Source organism: Mesoplodon mirus (genome assembly GCF_964341445.2).
Source record: "Mesoplodon mirus genome assembly, chromosome: 16".
In the NCBI taxonomy this organism is placed as follows: Eukaryota; Metazoa; Chordata; class Mammalia; order Artiodactyla; family Ziphiidae; genus Mesoplodon; species Mesoplodon mirus.
This window is the reverse complement of record NC_138992.1, coordinates 32,133,325-32,160,298: the sequence shown is the minus strand read 5'-3', so window position 1 is coordinate 32,160,298 and position 26,974 is coordinate 32,133,325. Positions and strand designations below refer to the sequence as shown.

The 26,974-nt window shown below is 36.7% G+C and overlaps 1 protein-coding gene across 1 annotated transcript; it reads left to right on the top strand.

The window, feature by feature from the left end:
- The first annotated feature begins 50 nt into the window (after window positions 1–50).
- DCAF13 (DDB1 and CUL4 associated factor 13) lies at window positions 51–26,614 on the top strand. The gene is made up of 11 exons (XM_082601739.1): window positions 51–202; window positions 1,904–2,103; window positions 2,676–2,783; window positions 6,534–6,623; window positions 8,203–8,358; window positions 12,437–12,514; window positions 14,402–14,484; window positions 17,508–17,672; window positions 22,716–22,851; window positions 24,097–24,260; window positions 26,430–26,614. Exons 1-11 carry the CDS (start codon window positions 133–135, stop codon window positions 26,515–26,517), a joined length of 1,338 nt encoding a protein of 445 aa, XP_082457865.1. The 5' UTR covers window positions 51–132; the 3' UTR covers window positions 26,518–26,614.
- Window positions 26,615–26,974: the final 360 nt, after the last annotated feature.

The following is a 26,974-nucleotide window of genomic DNA, read 5'->3' as shown; positions in this document are numbered from 1 at the left end:
CGCTCCGTAGAAGCCACGTGACAGGAAGTAGTCTAGAAGAAGCGGAAGTGGTGTGTGTTGGTAGAGGAGGAGGCGGCGGCAACAAGAACCTGAAGGGGTAGGCTCGTGGAGTCGGGAAGAGCTAGGAACAAGATGAAGGTGAAGATGCTGAGCCGGAACCCGGACAGCTATGTCCGCGAAACCAAACTGGACTTACAGAGAGGTGAGACAAGTTAGTCGGGAGTCCGCCAGGCTTGGATCTGGCCTCGGCTTCCACGGAATAAAGCTGGAGGGGAGCCTGGTGTTCCACTCTCGTTCTTTTCCTGTTCCCTTTCGCCAGGGCATAAAGCCGCTCTGGTACTGGGTAGCAGAACCCTTGTCTTCATGTACTTTTTCTAATAACTTTCTCTAGGGGTAAGAGGGAAAGTTAGTTATATGGGGAAATGATTCCACCTCCCCCTTTCCAGCTGCTGCTCCCTGATTGTTCTCAGGTTCCTGTTGAAGAAAAGTGGAACTTGAGTGAGCCAAACTCGTGGATTGACGGATTTAACAATTGAGCAGACTTCTTTAAACCTTTCCTTTTGCTCTAACTTTTGGTTAATTTACTACTTAAAATTACGTCCTTCTGGATGTGGAAAGAGATAAAGGTGAAACGTAAAGCCATCAGTTCTCTCTTAAAAACTTGTGGAGAAGTTTGATGTGGGAATGGCTAAAATGAAATTAATGAGCTTTATTTTTCTGTTACTGGGTGTCTTGTTTCCCCATTAACATGCTGACTGCTTATGAATTATAACTCGTGATACCTAAATGACAAGGGACCATCCATGTATGAACAGACTATTCTAAGCGAAGAGAATAGCAGGTGCAATGCCTTAGGGCAGGAATAAACGTAAGGCATAAGAAAAGGGCCATGTCTTCGGAGTTTGAGTAAGGGGTTAAGCCGTACAAGGTGAGGCTGTTTCACTATCATTGAGTCGTGGAGATTATATATGTATATTATGAGCAATGCTAAGTAAATATATATTAAGTTATATTAAGTAACAAAACAGTAATGCTTCTAAAATGCAAATTAGGTTGTGTCATTTGGACTTGACATCATCCCTACTCCTTGAACTTGGTCCCATCTTCCTCTTCAGTTTCACCAGTGATTACTTTTCCCACAACTAGCTTACGTTTACTCTTGCCAGTCTGAGTGCATTTCAGTCATTTTCTTTGGGGCATCCTGTGTCACAAGCCCTCACCCAGTTTCTCTCCTAGCTCTGGGAAGCTTTCTCTGAACAATAATCTTTCCAAACTTATCCCCTGCACGTTTCCCCCCATCCTGTACACACTTAAGCACTCTCCTTCTATGCTTCTGTCACATATTTTTATACTAATATCAGAGTTTTTATTACATTGCCTCGTTCTTATTGTGACTATCAGTCTTTCCCATCAGACTGAGCTTGCAGAGAGTGGTACAATCGTATTTGGTTCTATATCCTGTATTTAGACATCACCTGCTACCTAGGAGTTGCATTATTAATGTCTGAATGAAGGAATGAGTGAATGACTGACTGGTCACAGAATCTTGAGGTTAGGAAGTTATTAGTTACCTGATCTTGTTATTAAGGGTCTTATTTCTTATAACATCTTCCTATTTCTTTATAGTTTCTGGATGGAAGTGTTAATAGATAACAAAATGGAAAGATTGAAGTATTGGAGCTCTGTGAAACATAAAATAAGGAAGACAATTCCATGATTTTCTGGTAATTTCGGAAAGGTTTTGGACAAAGGGTCTTCAACTTTTGTATTCTCCACAGTGCTAGGCACAGACAGTGTCCCTGATAAAGGTTTTTTGAGGAACAAATTGAATGATTAGCTGAGGAAGACCACAGGAAATATTAAATGTGAATTATTTTATTAAGAGGAATCATTCTTATTTCAGTTCCAAGAAACTATGATCCTACCTTACATCCTTTTGAGGTCCCACGAGAATATGTAAGAGCTTTAAATGCCACCAAACTGGAACGGGTTTTTGCGAAACCGTTCCTTGCTTCCCTGGATGGTCACCGAGACGGAGTCAGTTGCTTGGCAAAACATCCGAAGAGTCTGGCTACTGTCCTTTCTGGGGCATGTGATGGAGAGGCAAGTGTCACTCTAATCGTTGATATTTTAAACTAAAAATAGTTATATTACAAATGTTCTTCCTTTAGCTGTGTGTTACTGTGGGTTTTAACTGTTTTGATTTTATTTTTCTATGTTCTGTTTTCTAATTCTCAAGAGTAAATTCTATTTGAATTGGTAATTTCAGTAGTTTCTTATCTAAACCTAAGATATTTAAAATGTATAACTTAAGGCTATTTGACAGTAAGTAATAAGGCATGTTTACAGTACAGATATTTAACTGTGAGTTTTTTTCCACAGAGGATGTTATTAACAATTCAACACTTAATTTCCCCACTCTGGCAAAGAAAGAAAGCTTTGAAACACTTTAAACTAGAATCAACAGAGCATTTAACAGATTCAGTTTTCTGCTTGTTGATATTCTTCTCCATAGACATTGCATTATTTTAATATAGAGGATTTGGTTTTTAGCTGTCTGGTAGAGTGATTTACAGCCTTTTCAGTGTTGAATTTATTTTTCTTGCAATGTACTCCTGTGCCTGAACGTTTTTTATTTATAATTCACTGAAATTTCCTAGTATGCTTTATTGTAGGTTAGAATTTGGAACTTAACTAAACGAAAATGTATTCGTATGATACAAGCACATGAAGGTTTTGTACGAGGAATATGTACTCGCTTTTGTGGGACTTCCTTTTTTACTGTAAGTATAATGCAGTTAAATCATTAACTCTTTTCAACATGTATAAGACTGATGTAATTGAATATTTTCTGAGTTCATTTACACGGACCAAGGCCCTTTCAGAGTTTCACAGTGCAAAATAACTTATTAAAACTTGGAAGTCCTGGTTTTCTTTATGTAATCCAGCCTTTTCCATACTTTTCAATCTTTTTATACATAATTACTTAACATATTACTCAACTAATGTTCTATAGGACACTCAGAAGTGGGATTAAAACAAGATGAGTAGGGACTTCCCTGGTGGCGCACTGGTTAAGAATCCGTCTGCCAACGTAGGAGACACAGGTTTGATCCCTGGTCTGGGAAAAATCCCACATGCTGTGGAGCAACTAAGCCCGTGCGCCACAACTACTGAGCCTGCGCTCTGGAGCCCGTGCTCCGCAACAAGAGAAGCCACTGCAATGAGAAGCCCATGCACCAAGAGTAGCCCCCGCTCGCCACAACTAGAGAAAGCCTGTGCACAGCAACGGGGACCCAAGGCAGCCCCCCCCCCAAAAAAAAAGCAAGCCACTTTAAAAAAAGAAACAAAACAAGATGAACAATTTGTACTCCTTTGTCTGTTATTAATACCTCATTGAAGGATTTTTGTGTATGATAAAATATACATAACGTAAGATTTACCATTCTAACCATTTTTAAGTGTACATTTCAGTGGCATTAAGTACATTGACATCATTGTACACCATCACCACTATCACCTTCCCAGACTGAAACTCTGTACCCATTAAACACTAACTCCACACCTCCCACCCCTACCTCCCACCCCCGAGCTCCCGGTAATCACTGTTGGACTTTGTGTCTCTGTGTGTCCCCGTGTGTCGCATTTATTTCATTTAGTATAAAGTCCTTAAGGCTCATCCATGTTGTAGCATGTATCAGAATTTCTTTCCCTTTTAAGGCTGAATAATATTCCATTATATGTATATACCACATTTTGTTTATCCATTCATCCATCAATGGACGTTTGGGTTATTTCCAACTTTTGGCTTTTGTGAATAATGCTATCATGTACAAATACCTGTTCAAGTTCATTGAAAGCTTTTTAATAGGGGAATGACAGAATCTAAGCTGAGCTTTGAGATTTTGACAGCAGTAAGTGATCAGTTTGGAGGCTGTTTTAATAGTCTGCATAAGCAATAATAGTCACTCCTGGGGAGTGAAAACAGTTGAAAGTAGTTGTTAGGTTTAGAAACATTTTTATTTTGGGGATTAGAAACAGTTTTATGGAGGTATAATTGACATATAGTACTGTGTCAGTTTAAGGTGTACAGCAATAATGATTTGACTTACATGCATCATGAAATGATTATCACAGTAAGTTTAGTGAACATCCATCATTTCATATAGATACAAAATTAAAGAAATAGAAAAAAGATTTTTTTTTCTTGTGATGAGAACTCTTAGGATTTAGTCTCAACAACTTTCATATATAACATACAGCCATGTTAATTATATTTATCATGTTGTACATTACATCTCTAATATTTATCTTATAAATAAGTTTGTACCTTTCACTGCCTTCATCCAGTTCCCCCTTCCACCTATGGTAACCACAAATCTCATCTCTTTTTCTGTAAGTTTGTTTTTTTGTTTTTGAAGTACAATTGACCTACAGCACTATGTTAGTTCTTGGTGTACAACATAGTGATTCAATATTTCTATGCATTTTAAAATGATCACTACAGTAAGTCTAGTTATGATGTCACCATATATAGATACCCATAGTTATTGACTATATACACTTATTTTGCAACTGGAAGTTCATACCTCTTAATCTCTCTCACCTATTTCTCTCATTCCCCTACCCCCTCCCCTCTGGCATCCACCTTTTTGTTCTCTATATTGATAATTCTGTTTCTATTTTGTTATGTTTGTTCATTTGTTTTTTAGATTTCACATATAAGTGAAATCATACAGTGTTTATCTTTGTCTGACTTATTTCACTTAGCATTATACCCTCTAGGTCCATCGATGTTCTTGCAAATTGCAAGATTTCATTCTTTTTTTAATGGCTGAGTTATATTCCACTGTATATATATAACACATTTTCTTTATCCATTCATCTGTTGATGGGCACTTAGGTTGCTTCCCTGTCTTGGCTATTGTTAATAATGCTGCATTGAGCATAGGGGTGCTTATATCTTTTCTAATTAGTGTTTTTGTTATCTTCCAATAAATACCTAGGAGTTGAATTGCTGGGTCATACGGTAGTTCTATTTTTAATTTTTTGAGGAATCTCCATGCTGTTTTCCATAGTGGCTACACTGATTTCCATCCCCACCAACAGTGCACAAAGGTTTCCTTTTCTCTGCATCCTCACCAACACTTGTTATTTGTTGGCTTTGATAATAACCATTCTGACAGGTCTAAGGTGATATCTGATTGTGGTTTTGATTTGCATTTGCCTGATGGTTAGTAATGTTGAGCATCTTTTCCTGTGCCTAATTTGCCATCTGTTTGTCTTTGAAAAAATGTCTGTACAGAGCCTCTGCCCATTTTTTATTTGAGTTGTTTTTTTGATACTGAGTTGTATGAGTTCTTTGTATACTTTGGATATTAACCCATTATTGGATATATCGTTTGCAAATATCATTTGCCTTTTCATTTTGTTGATAGTTTTCTTTGCTGTGCAAAAGTTTTTTAAGTTTGATGGAGTCCCATTTGTTTCCCTTGCCTGAGGAAACATTTCCAAAAAAAATTAGTAAAATTGATGTTTACCTAATATCTTGAACATATCTGCCACATACCAAAGTCTAAATTACCATAGTTTGTTGCCTTGCTTTCATTTGGGCTAAGGCGCCAACAGTTCTACCCACCATTTCTTTCACCATCTGTGCAGCTGTCAGCTTAGTGAAAAGACAAGCAGTGCCTTTACTAACACGAAAATAGTCTCAACCTCCTGGACCCCTGAAAAATTCTCAGGGTCCTTCAGAAGTCTACACTTCACGGTTTGACAACCTCTGACTTAATAGTTTCTGGAGTTTTGTGTCATGCAAAGAAGGACTTTACCCATGCCAAGATTTAAAAATGCCTTCTCTCTAGTATTTTTTATGGGTTTTGTTGCATTTTTTACATTTAAAATTACCTGGAATTTTATTTTTATATAAGATATCAGATTGGTTCATACTTCTTAAATGACCAATCTGATCTCGCAATACCATTTTATTGTAATTCATTTTTCTCCCTAATTTGAAGTCATCTTTATTACAATAATGCAGTTTTTGCCATGTTTATGACCTAACTTTGTTTCTACCCTACTCTTCTTTTGCTCTGCTCATGCTGTTTTAAATTTTGTGTACTTCATGTGTTTGTCACAAATCTTTACTATAACAAGGTGGGACATAAATGCATCAATAAATACAGTACTGGAAGAATATGGTATGTGTTCTTATTTATTTATTTATTTATTTATTTTTGCGGTACTAGGGCCTCTCACTATTGTGGCCTCTCCCGTTGCGGAGCACAGGCTCCGGACGCGCAGGCTCAGCGGTCATGGCTCAAGGGCCCAGCCGCTCTGCGGCATGTGGGATCCTCCCAGACCGGGGCACGAACCCGTGTCCCCTGCATCGGCAGGCAGACTCTCAACCACTGTGCCACCAGGGAAGCCCCTGTGTTCTTTTTTAAACTGAGAGGTTTATAATTTGATGTATGTGTTGGCAAGTTTACAGTTTATAACTTGTTCATTATCATCATCATCATAAATATTTCTAGGTTGGTGATGACAAAACTGTGAAGCAGTGGAAAATGGATGGACCAAGCTATGGAGAAGAGGAGGAACCATTGCATACAATATTAGGAAAGGTACAAAAATAAATTGACCCATACTTGGGCTATTAGAATTCTTCTCTTTTACCTACAATTATTTCATAATTTTAATTTCAAAAAAGATATAAATAAGAAATCAGAGACTTTAGGCTGCAATAATTGGCCTGTTCTAAGCAACATTTAATGCAATGAATGTCCTTTGCAGTTCAAGAATTTGAACAGTTCTTCGGTGTTCATTCCAGTAGGGTTCAGTTTCTGTTTTTAGCTAGAGGATGCAGTGAACCATTTTCTAGAGCAAGAACATGGGAGGAAATCTGTAAGGTCAGAAAAAAATGCTTCAGCTTCTGATTTATATCATCATGGATCTTTCACAAAGCTCAGAATTTCTTACTTGAAAGAATTCTTTAGGAAATGAATAAATGTAATAGTGTGGTTTTTGTATAAATCTTACTTACATTTCTTAACATTCTGCAAATCAGATGATATAGTTTAGTTATAGCTTAATAGTTCAGATAATTTGGCCTACCCATGTTTTTTAATGCTTATGTTTTGATATTAAGTGAAATTCTAAAATTAGAATTAATCTTTAAATATCACATCTTTAAAATCTCTTTGTCATTTCAGTATTATATTTAGTATATATTTAGGTTCTGCTTTTCAGGTTTCAAGAAGTTCTAAATGTTCTTTCTTTAAATGAGGGGTCCAGCCCATGATCAGGGCCTTCCTGTGTTCTAATGGTCAATCTGCGTGTTCTTGAAGGGACATGGAGGTGGGATATTAGTATGAAATGGAAATAATTTGCAGATGGTAAAAAATAGTAATTCGTAAAACAAAATTGGTTTCATTCTTGTAAAATGTCTTTTCTTTAGGAGTTCCAAAGATTTTTGAAACATTTAGTGTTACCCCTTCTCTGTGGTATTGGGGGTTAATTCTTATTATGGAAAAGTTTGTAGGACTTGCCTTCATGAATAAAAAATAATTCTAAATCTGCGGATGCTGATAAGAGTTCTTAAAAGCTTAGAGTATTGGCTAAATAGTTCCCTTTAATTTGCTTTGCAAATATTTTTTGCCATACAGTACAAAGGTAGACTTTAAGCTGGTCCTGAATAGATGAGTCGCATATTTTTAAGTAAATCATACCAAATTTATGAGATTTTATTGCTTTTAACAGTCTTAGCATCCACGCTCGCCAATTTTATTTCTCCCCATAAATTTTAATGCAGTTGTCCATATCTGTGTTTCTGTCCTGGGAATCAGTACTTCATATGTTAAATGTGGAATTAAGTTTTTTAGAAATTACCCTTGTGTTTCATTAGTTGGTTCCAAGATCCTTCAATACCCAATGATGATTTAAAAATTACTTCAGTGATATGTATTCAAACTTAATTAAATACATCCCATGTTAACATTTTTTCTTTATTCCCAGAAGGTGTGATAAGAAACATCATTTCTTATGGTAGAGTTTTCTCCTTTCAGTGAGGGCTTCAAAGAAACTTCTTTGTGAGCTGGGATTTTCTTAAACAAATGAGAGTGTAGAGAAATATATTTAAAATATTCTGTAGATTTGAAGTACTAATGAAAAGACTCATCTATAACAACATCTTTGCTTTAAAAGACAGTATATACAGGGATTGATCATCACTGGAAAGAAGCTGTTTTTGCCACATGTGGACAGCAAGTAGACATTTGGGATGAACAAAGAACCAGTCCTATATGTTCAATGACTTGGGGATTTGACAGCATAAGCAGTGTTAAATTTAACCCAATTGAGGTAATGTTCCTGTTTGAAATATGTTCTGCTTATTGTTTTCTCATTATCTAGTCATTTCAGCTCTGTTTAGGAAACTTTTGAATGTATGATACAAGAATTTTCTGAATTTTAGTGGTGTTCTAGCATTCGGTCCATTTTCCAGATTACATCTGAGTTCTGATACCTTTGGTCAGGTCTTGACAGGTTTGCCTGCAGTTATAGTCCCAGATACTAGTGTTCAGCACTGTTAAGAGGTGAGTGTGTGCATGTGCTCGTGGGGGTAGAATCCAAGCACATACTGTCCAGTGAAACTCTGGTTTTATTTGTGCCTTCAACACTCGATGTTCCACAGATTAACATTTTTGTACCTTTAGGAAAATGTGAATTTTTCTTAACTCTCTTGGAGGTCAGGAGAAGGAGTGTTGAGCATTGTTTTCTTTAATTATTTGTACGTGGCAGGGGCACCAGTGCTTCAAAATAATATGCATGGTTATTTTTGTACTACATGATAATTATATTTTTCTTTGCTCAAAAGTCTGAACTGTGATTCCTGATTTCTTCCAGGTCTAAGGGAAGAGTTAGAGATTAGCCTACTTTTTTAAAAATAAATTTATTTATTTTATTTTTGGCTGCATTGGGTCTTTGTCGCTGCGTGCGGGCTTTCTCTAGTTGCGGCGAGCGGGGGCTACTCTTCGTTGCGGTGTGCGGGCTTCTCATTGTGGTGGCTTCTCTTGTTGCGGAGCACGGCCTCTAGGCTCACGGGCTTCAGTAGTTGTGGCTCGCGGGTTCTAGAACACAGGCTCAGAAGCTGTGGCACACGGGCTTAGTTGCTCCGTGGCATGTGGGATCTTCCTGGACCAGGGCTCGAACCCGTGTCCCCTGCATTAGCAGGTAGATTTTTAACCACTGCTCCACCAGGGAAGTTCCTACTTATTGTTTATTCAGGTCCGAGTTTGGGAAAGGAGGCTTCCCTGAAGGCTAAGCTATCCCCTGGACTCCAGACTTTTCCCTGAGCTTTTCCTGAATACATAACAAATGATGAACTCATTTTCCAGAAGACTCAGTAGAGATGGCTTTTCCTGCAGAAAGAAAAGGAAATCACTGCATGTGTAAGCTGATTTTAGAAATCATCAGGAGATTATCTTGTTAGATGGTATCAGAGAAAATCCTGATCTGCAAGTTTTACACTCTTGGAGACCCTAACTGATAAATGAGGAAAAAAGGTTAAGTCACAGTAGCAGCGTATTAAGACTGAGGTGCTGCGGTGTGATGTGAACTTGGCTTTGAGGTGCTGCTGAGAAGTCAGTCAGAGGATGCGCTCCTGCCTCCAGCACACACCTGCATATACACTTCTGGGAGAGGCTGCAGGTGTAGAGCAGGGGTTGCCAAGCTATGGTCTGTGAGCCCACTGTCTGTCTTTGTTTAAAAAAAAGTTTTACTGAAACACAGCCGTGCCGTGCCCTTTTGCTCATTTATTGTTTGTAACGGCATTTGCACTACAAAGTAGAGTAAGCACTGCAGAAACCATATGGCCCACAAAGCCTAAAATACTTCCTTTCTGGCCCTTTACAGAAAATGTTTGCTGCTCGCTGGTACAGGGTATCTGTCCCTACTATATCTTCCTCACTCCATCCTCTGTCTACCTTCCCTGTGTTCCCCTTGGTTGTAGAAGTGAGATATGGCATGAAGGGGCAAGCCAGCTTTTCAGAGCCAGCCCGAGGTGACACTAGGCAGAAGCAGGTTACAAACACAAGCAACTTGTGGGAACATTTTATGTCTTACTTGCGGTGGACCTAGGCTGGAACTGTATTTCCTGCCAGCATGCCTTTGCATTGACCTTATACAAGTCACAATTTTTCTCTGTATTTGTTTATTTTTTATTTTATTTTATTTTTTTAATAAATTTATTGATTTATTTATTGGCTGTGTTTGGTCTTCCTTGCTGCGTGCGGGCTTTCTCTAGTTGCAGTGAGCGGGGGCTACTCTTCGTTGTGGTGTGTGGGCTTCTCATTGCGGTGGCCTCTCTTGTTGCAGAGCACGGGCTCTAGGCATGCAGGCTTCAGTAGTTGCGTCACGTGGGCTCAGTAGTTGTGGCTCACGGGCTCTAGAGCACAGGATCAGTAGTTGTGGCACACAGGCTTAGTTGCTCCGCGCATGTGGGATCTTCCCAGACCAGGGCTTGAACCCGTGTCCCCTGCATTGGCAGGCGGATTCTTAACTACTGCGCCACCAGGGAAGCCCTGTATTTGTTTATTTTTAAAATGAGATTAATTATATCTTCATTGTGCTTCTTAGGTTTGTTGTAAGCGTAAAATGTGATAATATATGTGAATATTTTTAAAAGGTGCTCCCCAAATTTAAGATGGTGGTGTTACTGCTATTTAAAAAAAAAAAATAAACAGGAGGAACAGACAGATACTGATTCCTAGTTCTCTAAAGGGTGAATGAGATCTTTTGTTTCTCTGTTTTGGTGAACACCTGTGTCAGAAGAGCTGATGGCCAATTCTAAAATCATAATTAATTATGAGTGATGACCTAGCAACCATGTTTTTCAAATTTGCCTGTATAAAAACTCTATTTGTTCAGCTGTGTGTGAATGCGTGTTTTATTAACCTACGAACTGACTTAGTGGTAAAAGCAAATGGTGTGCATGTCTGTTACCCTGTTTTAAACTTAATGGAAAGGGCATGTTGCTATGAACAAATGGAGTGTATTTGTCTCCTAATCATTAATAATTAATTTTTTGTTAAAATATTGAAGCCTAGAATTCTCATAAAGCCGAAAGTTTATGCTGAGCAGTGCTACATTTTACAGTATGAAAGTCAGCTTTCCGTCTAGGTAGAATTTTTTGCTTTGTTCAAATTAAAGTCTTTACTTTTAGAAACAGAACCTGGTCAGATTTTGGAGTGACATAATGAGAAACTAAGAAAGGTTGAGAGGAGTCACTAGGGGAAAGGCTTAGAGAAGAAGTGGTTTAAGAAGGAGGGTTTTGGAAAGAACTGAGAAGAGATCGTGATGGTAGCATTGGCTTTATGAGTTTTATTTGAACTATATACACCCATGTAGTAGGAGCTGGCAGGCCATACAGCTGCTTACTAAATAACTCTTCTAGTTCCTCTTAACGCTTGCAGTAGGAATAATAGAGGCAGAAGCCAAGAGTTGTATCAGGAACCATGGGTGAGGAGGAATGGTACTACAGAGGGTGGGATTTGGGACTCCACTGGTGGGTAGACAGCTTATTTTCACTTAATGCCAAGGATTATGTAAGCACTTAATACATTTATAACTGACTTACAAATAAATATTTTAAACATCTTGGAACAGTTGGACAAAGGACACGCCTAGTTTATACGGAGAGTTAATAAATATGAGGAAATGTTTAACTGCTAATAAAGCAGTAATTTATATAGTAGGCCCTCCATTTCCGCGGGTTCTGTGTCTGTGGTTACAGAGGGCAAGGGACTCATGCATCTGTGGATTTTGGTATCTGTGGGTGGTCCTGAAACCAGTCCCCCACAGATGCCAAAGAATGACAGTATATAGGAAATATTGCCATACAGATATTATTTTTAAATGGCACTACCTATTGCTGCCCAGTTGCAGTAAAATTAATATATTTCCACATTGTAATGTATATTGGTACAACTCTTTGGAAAACAATTACTCCTAAATATCAAAAGCCATAAAATTGTTCATACTTTTTGATTGAGTAATGCCACTACTAAAATCTTACCCTTAGAAAAAGGAGAGCTAAATGTATGCAAATGTTTTTTGAAGTGTTATTTATAATACTGAAGAACAGGAAACAGGTCTAAGTTGAAGCATGGATAAGTAAAATATGTTGTTTTAAAATAGAATGCAGAATTATCTGTACAGTATCATCACAGGCATCTAAAGTGGGGATTTAACAATGAAAATACTTGGCTTAGGTTGCTGAGATTATGAGCGATTCATTGTACCCTCTGAAAATTGACTTTAATGTTATAACTTTGTATCTTAAACATAAACATTGAGGGTAATTAAATCATTTGTTCACTGAATGGACATGGTTTGCTGCCAAGCCTAGCTTTTAACTGATGATTGTTATACTTATTTTTAGACATTTCTCTTGGGAAGTTGTGCTTCTGACAGGAATATAGTACTATATGATATGAGGCAAGCTACTCCTCTGAAAAAGGTGAGTTTCAATTTGTCTTCTGCTTTATACAGTTGTTAATGCATCCCCCTGTAAGTGGAGTGACTGAAAATATGGAGCAAATGTTTTTTCAGAATTAAAAAAAACTCTTTAATAGAGGTGTCCTTAGAACCCAAAATGACCATAATGGCATTCTCTCAATTTCCTGTTGCTTGTTAGAGACCCTTAAATTTCCATGAGGTACTGTATCCTAGTCTTTGTGTCTTCCATAATGCCAGCAGATTTTAGGCATCTAGTTTGTACTTACTGAATTGGAAGTTCTTAAAAGAGTATTGCATCCCGTTACGTCAGGCCCTGTGATTATCATATGACACATATGGTATTTTATTCCAGAAAGTTTTATAACAAATTTACATAACTACCTTTATTTGTTTAGTTACATGCCAAGGGGTTTGACGTTTTATTTAGACAAGCGCTGTCCTGTTCAAGGTGTCAGATTTCCCAACAGTTCTAAAGCAGTCATTCCAGGACTTAGATATCAAAGTTAATACAACCTTAAGCTGACTCTAGAGAGGGAGAGAAATATTGTTGGTAAAGAGGGGAGTGCCATTATAAGTAAAAAAGGTATAAAGTTGATTTCGGGTGCTAGAATTGAGAGAGTGCAAGAAGAGCTAGACCTTGTTCATGTGCCACAAGTCCGATGTCATAGTCCACAGGTAACAGAAATGTTTTGAATATTTTTGTTGTTCCTAACAGGTAATAAATTCAGAAATATTAGGAGTAGAGTATATTCCTTGAAGTTTGAACTAGATAAATAGGATAATCTTTCCAAAGTATACTACCACTCCAATCATTTCCCTCATTCATGTGATATGGAGGGAAGATCCTGCATGAACTTTGGTGTTAGACTTTAAGCAGGTAACTTACCCTGTGTTTCTCCTGTGAAATGGTGGTATTAATAGCTACCTTGCAGCCCAATGGTAAGAATAAAACAAGATACTTAGGCATTTAACAGAATGCTAACATGAAATACTAGTTTAATAATAGTAATTTCTACCTCCTTCACTCCTCCATTCTCAGTTGTTAATAATAGTGCTTCATTACTTTTAGGTTGAAGAAAAGAACTGTAGCTCTCAAGGGCCTCCAAAATCTGGTCCCAAATTGTATTCCATTTATTTATTTGCTTTAGTCAGTAAGGGTTTGTTACATGTATGTCACGTTGATGGATGCAGACATTCTACTTTCTATTATTTCTCTGTTCTACCTACTAGACTATCAATGTTTCTTCTATCTTTTCTCTCCTTAATGTAGCTGTTCTCATTCAGGGGTTGTACCACCCAACCAAGTATATCTTTGGAAGTGTGAGAGGGACATTTAAGAGACTGTTACTCGCATTTAATGGGCCGGCTCCTGAGAGGCTAAATATCCTCCAGTGGACAGTCACACACACCAAAAGATTATCCTGCCCAGAATGTTCCTGTTGAGAAACACGATAATATTTCTGGACCTTCACAGATCAGCTCAAATCATGCTTATCTTTTGAAACCTTTCTTCTCCACTTTAAGCTCACCATTAATTTTGCCCCTGATTTGATACTTGATTATTTGCTGCTTCACTGTTTATATTTTAACTCTTCTTATATGTATCTCATTTTTCCTGACTAAACTATAAGCTTTTTGAGGTCAAGGGACCATTTATTAAGCATTTTTATATTTTTCAGTATTTAGCACTCTGCCTGTGTGTTCAGTAAACAATTATTGATTTTCTTTTCCTATTGCATTGAGCCAAGTACTGTGCACATAATAGGTGTTTACTAAAGTACTTGCTTAAATCAGTGATAAAAGAAGGAAAGGAAATGAAGTGGGAACTTATCCATTTTAGAGGGACTTAATTTCATAGTAATGGGTTAGTGTATGCTTCTTTTCTTAGGTCATCTTAGATATGAGAACAAATACAATTTGCTGGAACCCTATGGAAGCTTTCATTTTTACTGCAGCAAACGAAGATTACAAGTAAGTTTCCCTCTTTAAAACTTACTTAATTTCTATCAGAAATAACTCAGTTGTATGTCTTACTAATGAAATATGTTTTCCTAGGTAGTATTCCTTCCTATACTCTAGAAAATTGCTATTTGTTTTGCTAAAAAAAATAATTCTCAAATTAGAGAAGTGCTTCTTAAAAAGTATTCTCAGTTTTCAAAATGATACAGACCATGGATGATAAACTGTGATCTGTGGACCAAATCCTGTCTGCTGCTTGTTTCTGTAAAGTTTTATTGGAGTATAGCTACATTTATTTCTGTATGGAATATGGCTGCTTTTGTGCTATAATGCCTGAGTTGAGTAGTTGCAACAGAGACTATATGACCCACAAAGCTAAAAATGTTTATTATTTGGCCCTTTACAGAAAAAATTAGCTGATCCCTGACATAGACCATATAAATAATGGCTGAATCACACATGTTTTGAGAAACTAAAAATATCTGCCTACAAAGTGTGTAGCTCTTCAGGTAGTTGATACTCATGTGGTCATGTTATCAACTACCACTATTAATTCAGTAAGACAAAAGGAAAAATAAAGTTTCAAGCTTTACGTTAATATTTGCAGATATATTATTCTGTGACTTCATGTAAAGGTGACATAGAAGCCTTATGTTCTTGACCTAGATGGAATTTTATGATTTCTTATATACTGCTTTAAAACTTGTTGAAGCATTTGTCATCAGCTAACTTATTTTATCTTTGCAGTATCCCTGTAAGGTGGATAGGACATGTATGTTATTCCCTTTTTACAGATGAGGCTATTGATGTAGGAAGTTTAATCTCCTGAGGAGGAAAGAGTGTCTTATTCATCTTTTTTTATCCAAGCATTTATTGTAGTGCTGTGCATATGATGGACTCTTAATACATGTTTTTTGGGGAAGGTGGAAGTTTGTCGTTAGATTGAACTTTAGATCGTCTGTATTTAAGTTCTTTGTTCTTTCCACTACTGTTATTTATGAAAGCATAAGTTAGCTCAGAAATAGGACTTATTACATGATGTTTTAGTGGTACCAACTAAAAACATCTCTTATGACTTTCCTGTACTAAAAAGAAGCTCAGTTGGATTCTCATTAACTAGCAATACCAAACCACATTAATTGAAGCCCTTTTAGCCTTTCTCTCATGTAGAAATTAAAACAGAATTTACTAAAAATCAAAATTTTCTAAAACAAAACAAACCTGATTGAGAACCACTGCCTTAGATAGGGACTGTAAGGCAGTTGTCAACTCAGAAATTTAACCTCAAAGATCAGTATGACCTTGGCTGACAATCCTGTGGTATGTTTGAAGATTATGAAAGAGAACAATGACTTGTCTCTTGATGAGAATTTCATGGTATTTGGAAATTTGTATCATTAGCATCAGTGACTTTTCATAATAATTGTATTTAAAAATATTCTTTTTGAAGTGTTAGGTCTTTTTTTTTTAATTTTTGTTTTGAAATAATTTTAGGCTTACTGAAAAGTTACACAAATAGTACCAGTCGGCCAATTTCCCCAAATGTTAATGTCTTACATCCCCACAGTTTAATTAGCAAAACCAAGAAATTAACATTGGTACACTACTATAAACTACAGACTTTATCCCATCACCAGTCTTTCCACTCATGTTCTTTGACTGTTCTAGGATCCAGTGCAGGATCCCACACTGCATTTGATTGCCATGTCTCCTTAGCCTGCTCACTCTGTGACTTTCTCAGTCTTCCCTTTTCTTTCATGACCTTAGTACTTTTGAGAAGGACTTTCTTGTCAATTATATTGTAGACTGCCCTTAATTTGGGCTTAACTGGTGTTTTCTCATTATTTCATTGAGATTATGCATCTTTAGCAAGAATACCACAAAACTGATATGCCCTTCTTGGTGCATTGAATCAGGGGTACATAATGTCAGTGTATCTTATTATATTACTGGTGATGTTAACCTTGATCACTTAGTTAATGTACTGTCTGCCAGTTTTCTCCACTATAAAGTTACTATTTTTTCCTTTTGTAATTAATACATGTCTTTGGGGAGATACTTTGAAATTATGTGGATATCTTGTTTCTCCTCAAACTTAATCTTCATATGTGGAAGTATTTTGATGTTGGGAACTTGGTCACAGTAATGCTATATTACTACTGTCCATCATCCATGTTGGCTCATTTGAGGCACTGTTTTTTTAGCTGTTGATTAAGAATTTTTAAACCTCGAAAATCATGAAGTCATTGTTTTTGCCAATTGTGCGCAAAGTATAGTTTTCTAATTTTAGTATACCCTTTGAAAAGCTGTGCTCACTCATATATCACTGATGGAGTATAAATTAGTGCAACTTTGTTGGAAATGATTTGTCAACTCAAAAGACTTAAATATGCTCATGTCTTTTCTACTTGTAGGAATCTATTCAGATCTAATTGAATCTGTCCCATTCAATTAAAAATTAAATATGTAAAATTAAAATTTCATTTAAGAATTATTTATAGTAAAATGTTGGAAACTTTATTAATAGATTTATTTAAACAAATAATTATTTTAACTCATATTTACATATGAAAACATTAAAAATATTCTCAGATTATTTAATGGATAAATGTTCATAATATGCTACATGAAATATCAGAATATAGAGCTTTATACAGTATTATCTTAATTTTATTAAAAGGTACATAATTAAATAGTATGGTGAAAAGATTAGAAATAATTACACTGTGCTAACTGACTTTCTCTGAGTGGTGGAATTAAAGGTAATTTTGTACTCTTCGTACTCTTCTGAAGTTTGCCTATTTTCTACAATGAGATTTATGTTTATAAGGTTGAAAGTGTGTAAGTGTAATCTTAAGGAATAATAAAAACTGTTGATATTTTTCCCTATCCCTTACCTACTGTGTAAAGAATTGAGCTATTTATTTAGATGTGCATTATTTATCCAGCAGTCTTATTTTCACTAGTGTCTCTTAGTACTACATATGCTTTTTTTAATAGAAATTTGTATCAAATAATTAAAAATTCTTTTACAGCTTATATACTTTTGATATGCGTGCACTGGACACTCCTGTAATGGTACATATGGATCACGTATCTGCAGTGCTTGATGTGGATTACTCTCCTACTGGGAAAGACTTTGTGTCTGCTAGTTTTGATAAATCTATTCGAATCTTTCCTGTGGACAAAAGTAGAAGCAGGTATGTTACTACCGATAAACATTTGTTTTTTGTTTGATGTTTTTCCTTGTCTTGATCATTTATCTTTTTTGAAAGGTTATTTGGTTGTGTGTATATGATGGAGCTCACACCCAGGTGTTGTGACTTGGGTTACCAACTTACACTGCATCATCTATGGGTAAAATATCAGCCTACTGGGCAGTTTCTTCATTGAACAGGATATTATCTTTATATAATTTGTTTATATGAAATCTTAGTGTTTGCCTTAGAGCAAAACCTTTTATTTTAGTATTATTTTTAAGTGTTTTATAGTAATTTTTTAAAATAAAGACAATTTTTTTTAGAGGAGTTTTAGGTGTACAACAAAATTGAGAGGAAGGTAGAGAGATTTTTCATATATTCCCAGCCCCTACACATGCAGAGCCTATCCCATTATCAACATTCCTTATGGGGTGGTACTTTTGTTACCTCACCAGAATGTAAGATGAGCCTACATCATAATCACCCCAAATCCATAGTTTACCTAGGGTTCACTCTTGGTATTATATATTTTATGGGTTTGAATAAATGTATAATGACATATGTCCATCATGATACTATCATAGTATTTTCACTGCCCTAAAATGTAGTAAACTTAAAAATTTTTTTAATTTGATAATGAAGAACTTAGATAAGGTTTTCCCTAATACAGTTTAAGAGCAGTTAATAACAATAATACCTTACATTTGTTATTTCTTACTTATTTAAATTCAGCTCTTACACACTGAGGCAAAAATAGAGAAGAGAAAAATAACAGTTTAAATTGTCAGGACCATTTTTCCTCCATCCCACTCTAGTAGGTATACGCCCTGGAATGATCAGGAGGTGGGAGATCTGTATGCTTAGCTGTCGTGCGCTCAGTTTGTGTGTCATTGTATTAGCACATTGAATGTAATTCTAGTATTTAAGAGGTGTGTTGTTTTGTACAGCTTGGCCCTCTACATGTTATATGTTACTGAATGTAGTATATATTTATACATCCATATTATTATTATGTCGTATGTTATTGTATTGAGGTAGTTTACAGTAAACTGTGGCATTTTAAGGTTTTCAAGGATAATTTTGACTGAATTTGATCTTTTGCTTTATAGGCCAACTTTAAAACTTAACTCCTATGTAAGATACAGCCCCTTGTATAGTGTGCTATGATTTACAGAGCACTTTCATGCATATTCAAAGCAAATCCAAGCAAACTAGAAGAAATTTTCCCATAAAAAATGATAGGTAAAGGATTATGGTGGTGTTGCTCACACTTGAAGATATCACCACCTCCATTTTAACACAGCAGTAATAGTAACAGTAAAATGTAAAAAGAAAATATAAACATTCTCTCTAAGATAATATATATATACATGTATATGTGTATGTATGTATACACACACACACACACACACATACATACATACACAATACATGCATGCATATACATAATACTTGCTTGGGTGACCTAGTCTTGCTTTTGTGTGGGAGAAGATGGACGTGGTAGAAGACAAAGGGGAATGATTGGAAGTCATAGAAAAGGAAAGGAGAAAAATAAGCAGAATCAGGGAAAAGAACAGAAGACCTGTATACTGAGGGTGGGAGGTGATGGTCTGTTCTAGAGGACAGCAGTGTGGAGCTGGTGAAGCCGTTTCCCCAGCTACATAAAGATTGATTAGCAGAGAAGTTTTCTGGGTCCCTTCCTTCACTTCAAAAAAAGCAAACCTAAAGAACATTCAATTTAGTGTTGTAACTATAACAGGGTATAGAAATCTCACCATTTTAGTGCAATGATAAGAATTTTGATTATTACTTTTTTTTTTTTTTTTTTTGCTGTACGCGGGCCTCTCACTGCTGTGGCCTCTCCCGTTGCGGAGCACAGGCTCCGGACGCACAGGCTCAGCGGCCATGGCTCACGGGCCCAGCCGCTCCGCGGCATATGGGATCCTCCCAGACCGGGGCACGAACCCGTATCCCCTGCATCGGCAGGCGGACTCTCAACCACTGCGCCACCAGGGAGGCCCTTGATTATTACTTTTAATGATAACTAGCTAGCTTCTACAGTGCTGAAGGTGTCTGAACTTTCTGAAAAAATGATGTTCATTTTCAAAGACATATCCTCCTTTTTATGGCTGAGTAATATTCCATTGTATATATATGCCATATCTTCCTTATCCATTCATCTGTCGATGGACATTTAGGTTGCTTCCATGTCCTGGCTATTGTAAATAGTGCTGTGATGAACATTGTGGTACATGACTCTTTTTGAATTATGGTTTTCTCAGGGTATATGCCTAGTAAAACTAACACACCATTGTAAAGCAATTATACTCCAATAAAGATGTTAAAAAAAAAAAGACATATCCTCCTGACTCACCGTCTTTCTGTTCCAGCAGGGCCAGGACTAGAGTACATCTTAGTGAGCTGCCTATGGTTCAGAATTCAAGGAGTTACCCATTCTGAGGGTCATGCAAGTGCCAGCCCTGCATCTGCACCACCCTGAAAGAGATGCTTCCTTAAAGTTTAAACTGTAGGCACCACATTTGCCTCACCCTAGTCCCAGCCCTGTGTTCACACAGAGCCTCTTCTTTAGAGTCACACAGCTCTTGTTTTGGTCATAGCCAATCTGCTTGTCTAACTCTTTTGGTATTTTTACTTGTGATAATTGCATCTTTCTCCCCTCTAATTTGAGGAAACCATATTAATTCCTAAACCTTTTTGTATAATCATGAATTGCTAGCAAATAATTGTCAGCATCGTCATGTGTATGATTAAAAAAGTGCTTGAATTGGAATCAAAAGCGTACTGAGTGGGTGTTCTGGTGACTTTGATCTTCATTCCATCATCTCTGCTGTGGAACTCCTCCTGGGGTTGGTTCTTATATGGCTGTTACAACTAACTTGATATTCTCCAAACTGTCATGAATGGTTTGTTGGGAATTGTTCAGTCAAGCCCAAGGCAAGGCTGAGAGTTTCCATTCTTCTCACCTCTCTGGAAAATATTAAGAATCAAGAGAGTGTGGCCCTCCATCATTTCTTGGCACCAGGACCTCCAAAGGTAGTAAGTAGGACAATACTTTTCTAACATGATGCGTAAGCAGACATAAAGAACAAAGGAAGAGTATGAGAAATGGGAATGTTTAGGCACCTATGATCCCAAGAGCCCTGCAGCTGAGCTCCAGCTGAATTGTTCTGCAGCCAGTGTGGGCAGTTAAATGCAAGTCTAGTTAAAAGCTCAAATTATTCCAAAACTGTATGAAGTGAGGAGTTCTTATACCCCGTTTCCAGGGAATTGTCTCCTGATGTCATTCGAGATTTTGTAATCACAATTTAATATGTGTTACTTCCTGTTGGGTTTAGTTATAAATGGTATTCCCTCTGACCTTCGTCTGCTTGAAAGCTGCTTCTGGTTTGTTTCTGTGGTCTGCTCTAGTTTCCTATCATTACAAACATCAAATAACACAGGCAACGCTTTGAATGATATGTATTTTTAAAATGTTTTCCTTTGAAAGATCTTAAAGTAGTTAAAGTGTATTTTAAAAGTAAATTTTGAGTAGGTTTTCAAAAAGTACAGTTAAATGAATATTTGAAGGTAAGCTTCTGTTGGGATTTCATTCAGTATTTACTTAGCAAACAAGTAAATTCAGTTGCATTCACACGGAACAATTCGTTTATCTTGACTACATATATAAAGAGTTTAAGTTTTTAAATGTATTTATCCCCAAATAGTATAACTTATAATGAACTTTATGTATCTATTTTAAGTACAAGCATAAACTTTATCTAGAAGTTAAGAACCCTGTGTAGTTTACCATTAAGGAGGATTCTAAGTTGGTTAAGTGACTAACCATTGGATTTGTCTGGTCTAATACATGAACTGATCTAATACATGAATAGGTTATTTTTAATGGTTACCAAAGCCTAATCGAATTTCCTAATATTTAAATTCAATACATTGCTTTGGGAAAAAAGACATCTTAAATAGGTAGAGGTTATAAGAATTGAGTCTTGTAAAAGCAGAGCATTGAGAGAAGAAAAAGCAGTCTGTCTCATCTACTTTTTCTTTTAATAGGATGCTCTTTCTAACCATACTCTCTTTTAGAAATAAATTTCTTATGGTCTAGCTACATGTTCATTCAAGAGCTCAAAATGTATCTGTTGGAAACAGTGTAGTAGACTAGTTTTGTGAGTGTACTTCAGAGATGTTTTTATAGATATGAAATCTGTTTGATTTCATCATCACATACGGGTTTTCTTTTACTGTGCAGAATTTACTGAGCGAGTTTCCTTTCCCTCAAGTAGTCTGCATTTTGAATCACTTAATCCAGATATGGAAACTTTACTTCTCTATAACTCTCATCCTTTTATTTTTTCTGACCTTGTCTTTTACTTGCTTTTTAATTCTCTGCTTAACACTTCCTAATATAGTATATTCTGTGAATTCACGTAGTATGTTTCACAGCTTTCCAAATAGGTATGATATTTGACATCTCCATTTATTAAATGATCCTTACCTCATCACTTCTGTAGCCCTCCATTTCTTTTCACATATGTAAATCATCAGCTCTCACTTCAATTAATTGAGCTTTTTAAACAGTTTGACCAAAACAGAAATCAGACATTAGGATCAACATATCAGGATGTGCTCTTAGAGTGCCACTGCATTTATTTTTCAATTAAAAGAAACCCCAAAAAAGTGTGGTGGTTGACCTTATTGTTACAAAATTACTCTAGCTTCAACATATTTTATTTGTGTTATATGCCCTCAGTTATTTTGTGATCTTTTCTGGACATCTAGTTTTGCTTAGTTTGCTTATACTTATTTTTCTTATTGGATTATAACATCTCTGAGGGCAGGAATTTTTAATTCCCCAACACTTAGAATAGAATCTTGTTAGATTGGTCCCATAAAAATACATTTAAATGGATTTTAATCTCTCTTTTATACTCTTTTAGGACTCAAAAATGTTATCCTGATACTTGATAGGCGTGGTTAAAGAAAATCTGTACCAAAATCCTGAGTTTTAACTTAATTCCTCTTCTATAGGGAAGTCTATCACACAAAGAGAATGCAACATGTTATCTGTGTAAAATGGACTTCTGACAGCAAGTACATTATGTGTGGATCTGATGAAATGAATATTCGTCTATGGAAAGCTAATGCTTCTGAAAAGTTGGGTGTGGTAAGAGACCCCATTTTCTTTCATTGTCATAAAGCTAGTTTCTAGATTTATTGAATATCATTATATTATAAAGAGAATTTATTTGAAATGTGTTAGTTGTGATAAAAAAGGCTAGCAACAAAACAGGGTTGTATGAGGTTTACTTTTTTCATGTCAAAGGCACCTTCAGAGGCCTTTGTTTTTTGTTTGTTTGTTTGTTTTTGTTGGCCATGCCGCATGGCTTCTGGGGTCTTAGTTCTCCGACCAGGGATTGAACCTGGGCCCTTGGTAGTGAAAGCGCTGAGTCCTAACCACTGGACCACCAGGGAATTCCCCCAGAGGCTTTTGTTAATTAAAATGTTTGATCATATTTGAGCCTTCTTGTTTTTTTGTTTTCTCCTTGAGGTGGGGAGAAAAGATGTAGGGACTAGAGGCTTAGAACTTAGAACGCCCATTTCTTCTGTTAAAGGAATAATAATCAGGCAAGTCAAAGGCTGCAAGTCTCTGTGAGGTATTTTAATATCAAAAAGACAGTGAAACACTTAAAAAAATACACAGCTTCAGACTTTTAAAAAAGACTCAGTGAAAATATAACAAATATTACCATTGGCTAGTTACCTCTGGGTTGTGAGTTATGGTTGATTTTTGTTTGTTCTTAATGTTTTTCTCAATGTCTCATGTTTTCATACAGGGTATTTATAACTGAAACAAATATTAAGTTTAAGAAGGAAAGGTTAAGTGTGGGTTATGGAAGGAAAATCAAGATATGATAAGTAGTAATTAAAGATAGTTTTATTTTAGGTTTAATGATTACTAAGTACTACACTATGCCTAGGTTTCAGTTCATCATTAAATGTTCCTTTAAATCATATCATCCTTAACAGTTGTTAGACGAAGGCTAGTTATTACGGCATCAGACGCTTTCTTTTCTGTTTCAGAAGTTATTTTTACAGAAAAAAATTTTTTTTGAGTGATTCATTTAAGTGCTTTTACTATGCCTAGAGTGGTTCACAGAGCCCAGCTCCCTTGGCACTGCTCTTTTTCACTTGGTGGCATCCATCTACATTGTAGGCATGCTACCTAAAAGATTCAGTGCTCGCAAACCTGGTATCACTAACATAACCTTGTAAAGGGTATAGTTACATTAGCAGTTTTGGTCGCACGTCATGAAAATTTAGTTTTTTGGGGAAACATTGCTCCTAACTTTGTTGTACTGAAGCAAAACAAACACACCATTCATTAAAATATCAAAATGCATTTTTTCAGCTTACGTCACGAGAAAAAGCAGCCACAGATTATAACCAGAGGTTAAAGGAGAAATTTCAACATCATCCTCACATAAAACGTATTTCTCGTCACCGACATCTACCAAAATCTATCTACAGCCAGATTCAGGAACAGCGCATCATGAAAGAAGCTCGTCGACGAAAGTATGTTTTGGAGCATTTGACTCTCTCTCAGTACCCTTTTCTAACTCCCTGCCTTGCGTCTCACCAAAAAAAAAAAAAAAGTGCCTTTCAAGGGAATAGCTTATGTGCTGTTGTGCATCAGAGGTGTTTTTTTGTTTTTAATTGGGGTATAATTGATTTACAATGTTGTGTTAGTTTCAGGTATACAGCAAAGTGAATCTGTTACACACACACACACACACACACACACACACACACACACTCTTTTTTAGCTTCTTTTTCCATGTAGGCCATTACAGAGTATTGAGTAGAGTTCCCTGTGCTATACAATAGGTCCTTATTAGTTATTTGTTTTATATAGTAGTGTGTATGTGTCAATCCCAATCTTCCAATTTATCCCTACCCCCCATACGCCCCTGGTAACCATAAGTTTATTTTTTACATCTGTAACTCTATTTCTGATTTGTAGAAGTTCATTTGTAGCCTTTTTTTAGATTCCACATATAAGCAATATCATGATATTTGTCTTTCTCTGACTTATTTCACTCAGTATGAGAATCTCTAGGTCCATCCATGTTGCTGCAAATGCCATTATTTTGTTCTTTTATGGCTGAGCAACATTCCATTATATATGTGTACCACATCTTTATCCATTCCTCTGTCGATGGACATTTAGGTTGTTTCCATGTCCTGGCTATGGTAAGTAGAGCAGCAGTGAACATTGGGGCGCATGTATCTTTTCGAATTATGGTTTTCTCAGGGTATATGTCCAGGAGTGGGATTGCTCTATTTTCAGTTTTTTAAAGGAACCTCCATATTGTTCTCCAAAGTGGATATACCAGTTTGCATTCCCACCAACAGTGTAGGAGGGTTTTCTTTTCTCCACACCCTCTCCAGCATGCATTGTTTGTAGATTTTTTGATGATGGCCATTCTGACCGTGTGAGGAGGTATCTCACTGTAGTTTTGATTTCCATTTCTCTAATAATTAGTGTTGTTGAGCATCTTTTCATGTGCTTTTTAACCATCTATATGTCCTCTTTACAGAAATGCCTAGTTAGATCTTCTGCCCATTTTTTGATTGGGTTGTCAGAGGTGTTTTTGAATACTTCTCTGGGCCTTTTTCCTTTTCCTGATAAAAGTGGGGGCAATGGTCATCTCTCATGGTGAGAATTTTCATTACCTATCTTTGAGCATATGTTTAAAGGGCAAACAATGTCAGTGACTTATATCAAAATAAGAAAATACTTTTGCTCATGCTAAAAAACTATTATAAATGGAGAATGTTTGTAAAAAATAATTTCTAGGGCTTCCGTGGTGGCACAGTGGTTGAGAATCTGCCTGCTAATGCAGGGGACATGGGTTCGAGCCCTGGTCTGGGAAGATCCCACATGCCGCGGAGCAGCTAGGCCCGTGAGCCACAACTACTGAGCCTGCACGTCTGGAGCCTGTGCTCCGCAATAAGAGAGGCCACGACAGTGAGAAGCCCACGCACTGCAATGAAGAGTGGCCCCCGCTTGCCACAACTAGGGAAAACCCTTGCACAGAAACGAAGACCCAACACAGCCAAAAATAAATAAATAAATTAAAGTGCCCTTAATTAAAAATAAATAAATAATAATAATTTCTAACGTAGCTGGAATTAAGACGTATTGTGTATTTTCCAGCTTAAAGACTGCCAAGAACATTTGTTAGATAAAAATATGTCTACTGTGCTTCATCATAGCATTTGGAATCTAACATTTTGGCTCTAAAGCGTAGCGTTCTACCATCACCACCATTTCCCCTGTGGAATATTCTTCTCCTTGCAGTCTTTGAATTCATGTGAAGTGTTGTAGAAATTCTAAGACAGAGTTCTTTTTTTCTTTTAATTAGACTATTCAAATGATTATTTTGTTATCTTTGGGTAGATGTTGGGGTTGAGTCACTTTTAAATATTTTAACAACTGCAGCAGGTTTTTAAAGTTAGTAAAGGACACCGATAGGTAGTAAGAGAAGAAGCTAATAAATAAGTTAACAAAACTTGATTTCTAGCTGCTTTTTACCTAATCTCATTGTGAAAACTTTTTTTTTTAATAGATGGTTTTCCAGTGAAAGAAAATGCCTTGTGATTTTTCTGAGGAAGTTTTCTTTGGTTAAGATGATTTCTCATAAACTTGCTTATATTTTGTGTATTTTGTTTTATTTCTAGGGAACTGAACCGTATCAAACATAGCAAGCCTGGATCTGTGCAGAGGGTGTCAGAGAAGAAGAAACGCGTAGTGGCAGTTGTGAAATAATATTTGGTATTCCTACCAATACTGATGTATAAGTATTTGTTATGTTTTGACTTGTGAACTCTACAAATAAAAGTACTGGCTCTAGTATAACAACGAATGTTATAGTTGTATGTGTAGAGCTTAATCGTTGCACATTTTTGCTATCCTGAAAAATTATCTTTAAATGTGACCTGGTCGATAAGACTATCCAGCATTTTATTCCTGATCTTCTTTCTTACTGCATTAAAGAATACAGTATTGGGCCTCCCTGGTGGCGCAGTGGTTGAGAGTCCGCCTGCCGATGCAGGGGATACGGGTTCGTGCCCCGGTCTGGGAGGATCCCATATGCCGCGGAGCGGCTGGGCCCGTGAGCCATGGCCGCTGGGCCTGCGCGTCCGGAGCCTGTGCTCCGCAACGGGGGAGGCCACGGCAGTGAGAGGCCCGCATACCGCAAAAAAAAAAAAAAAAAGAATACAGT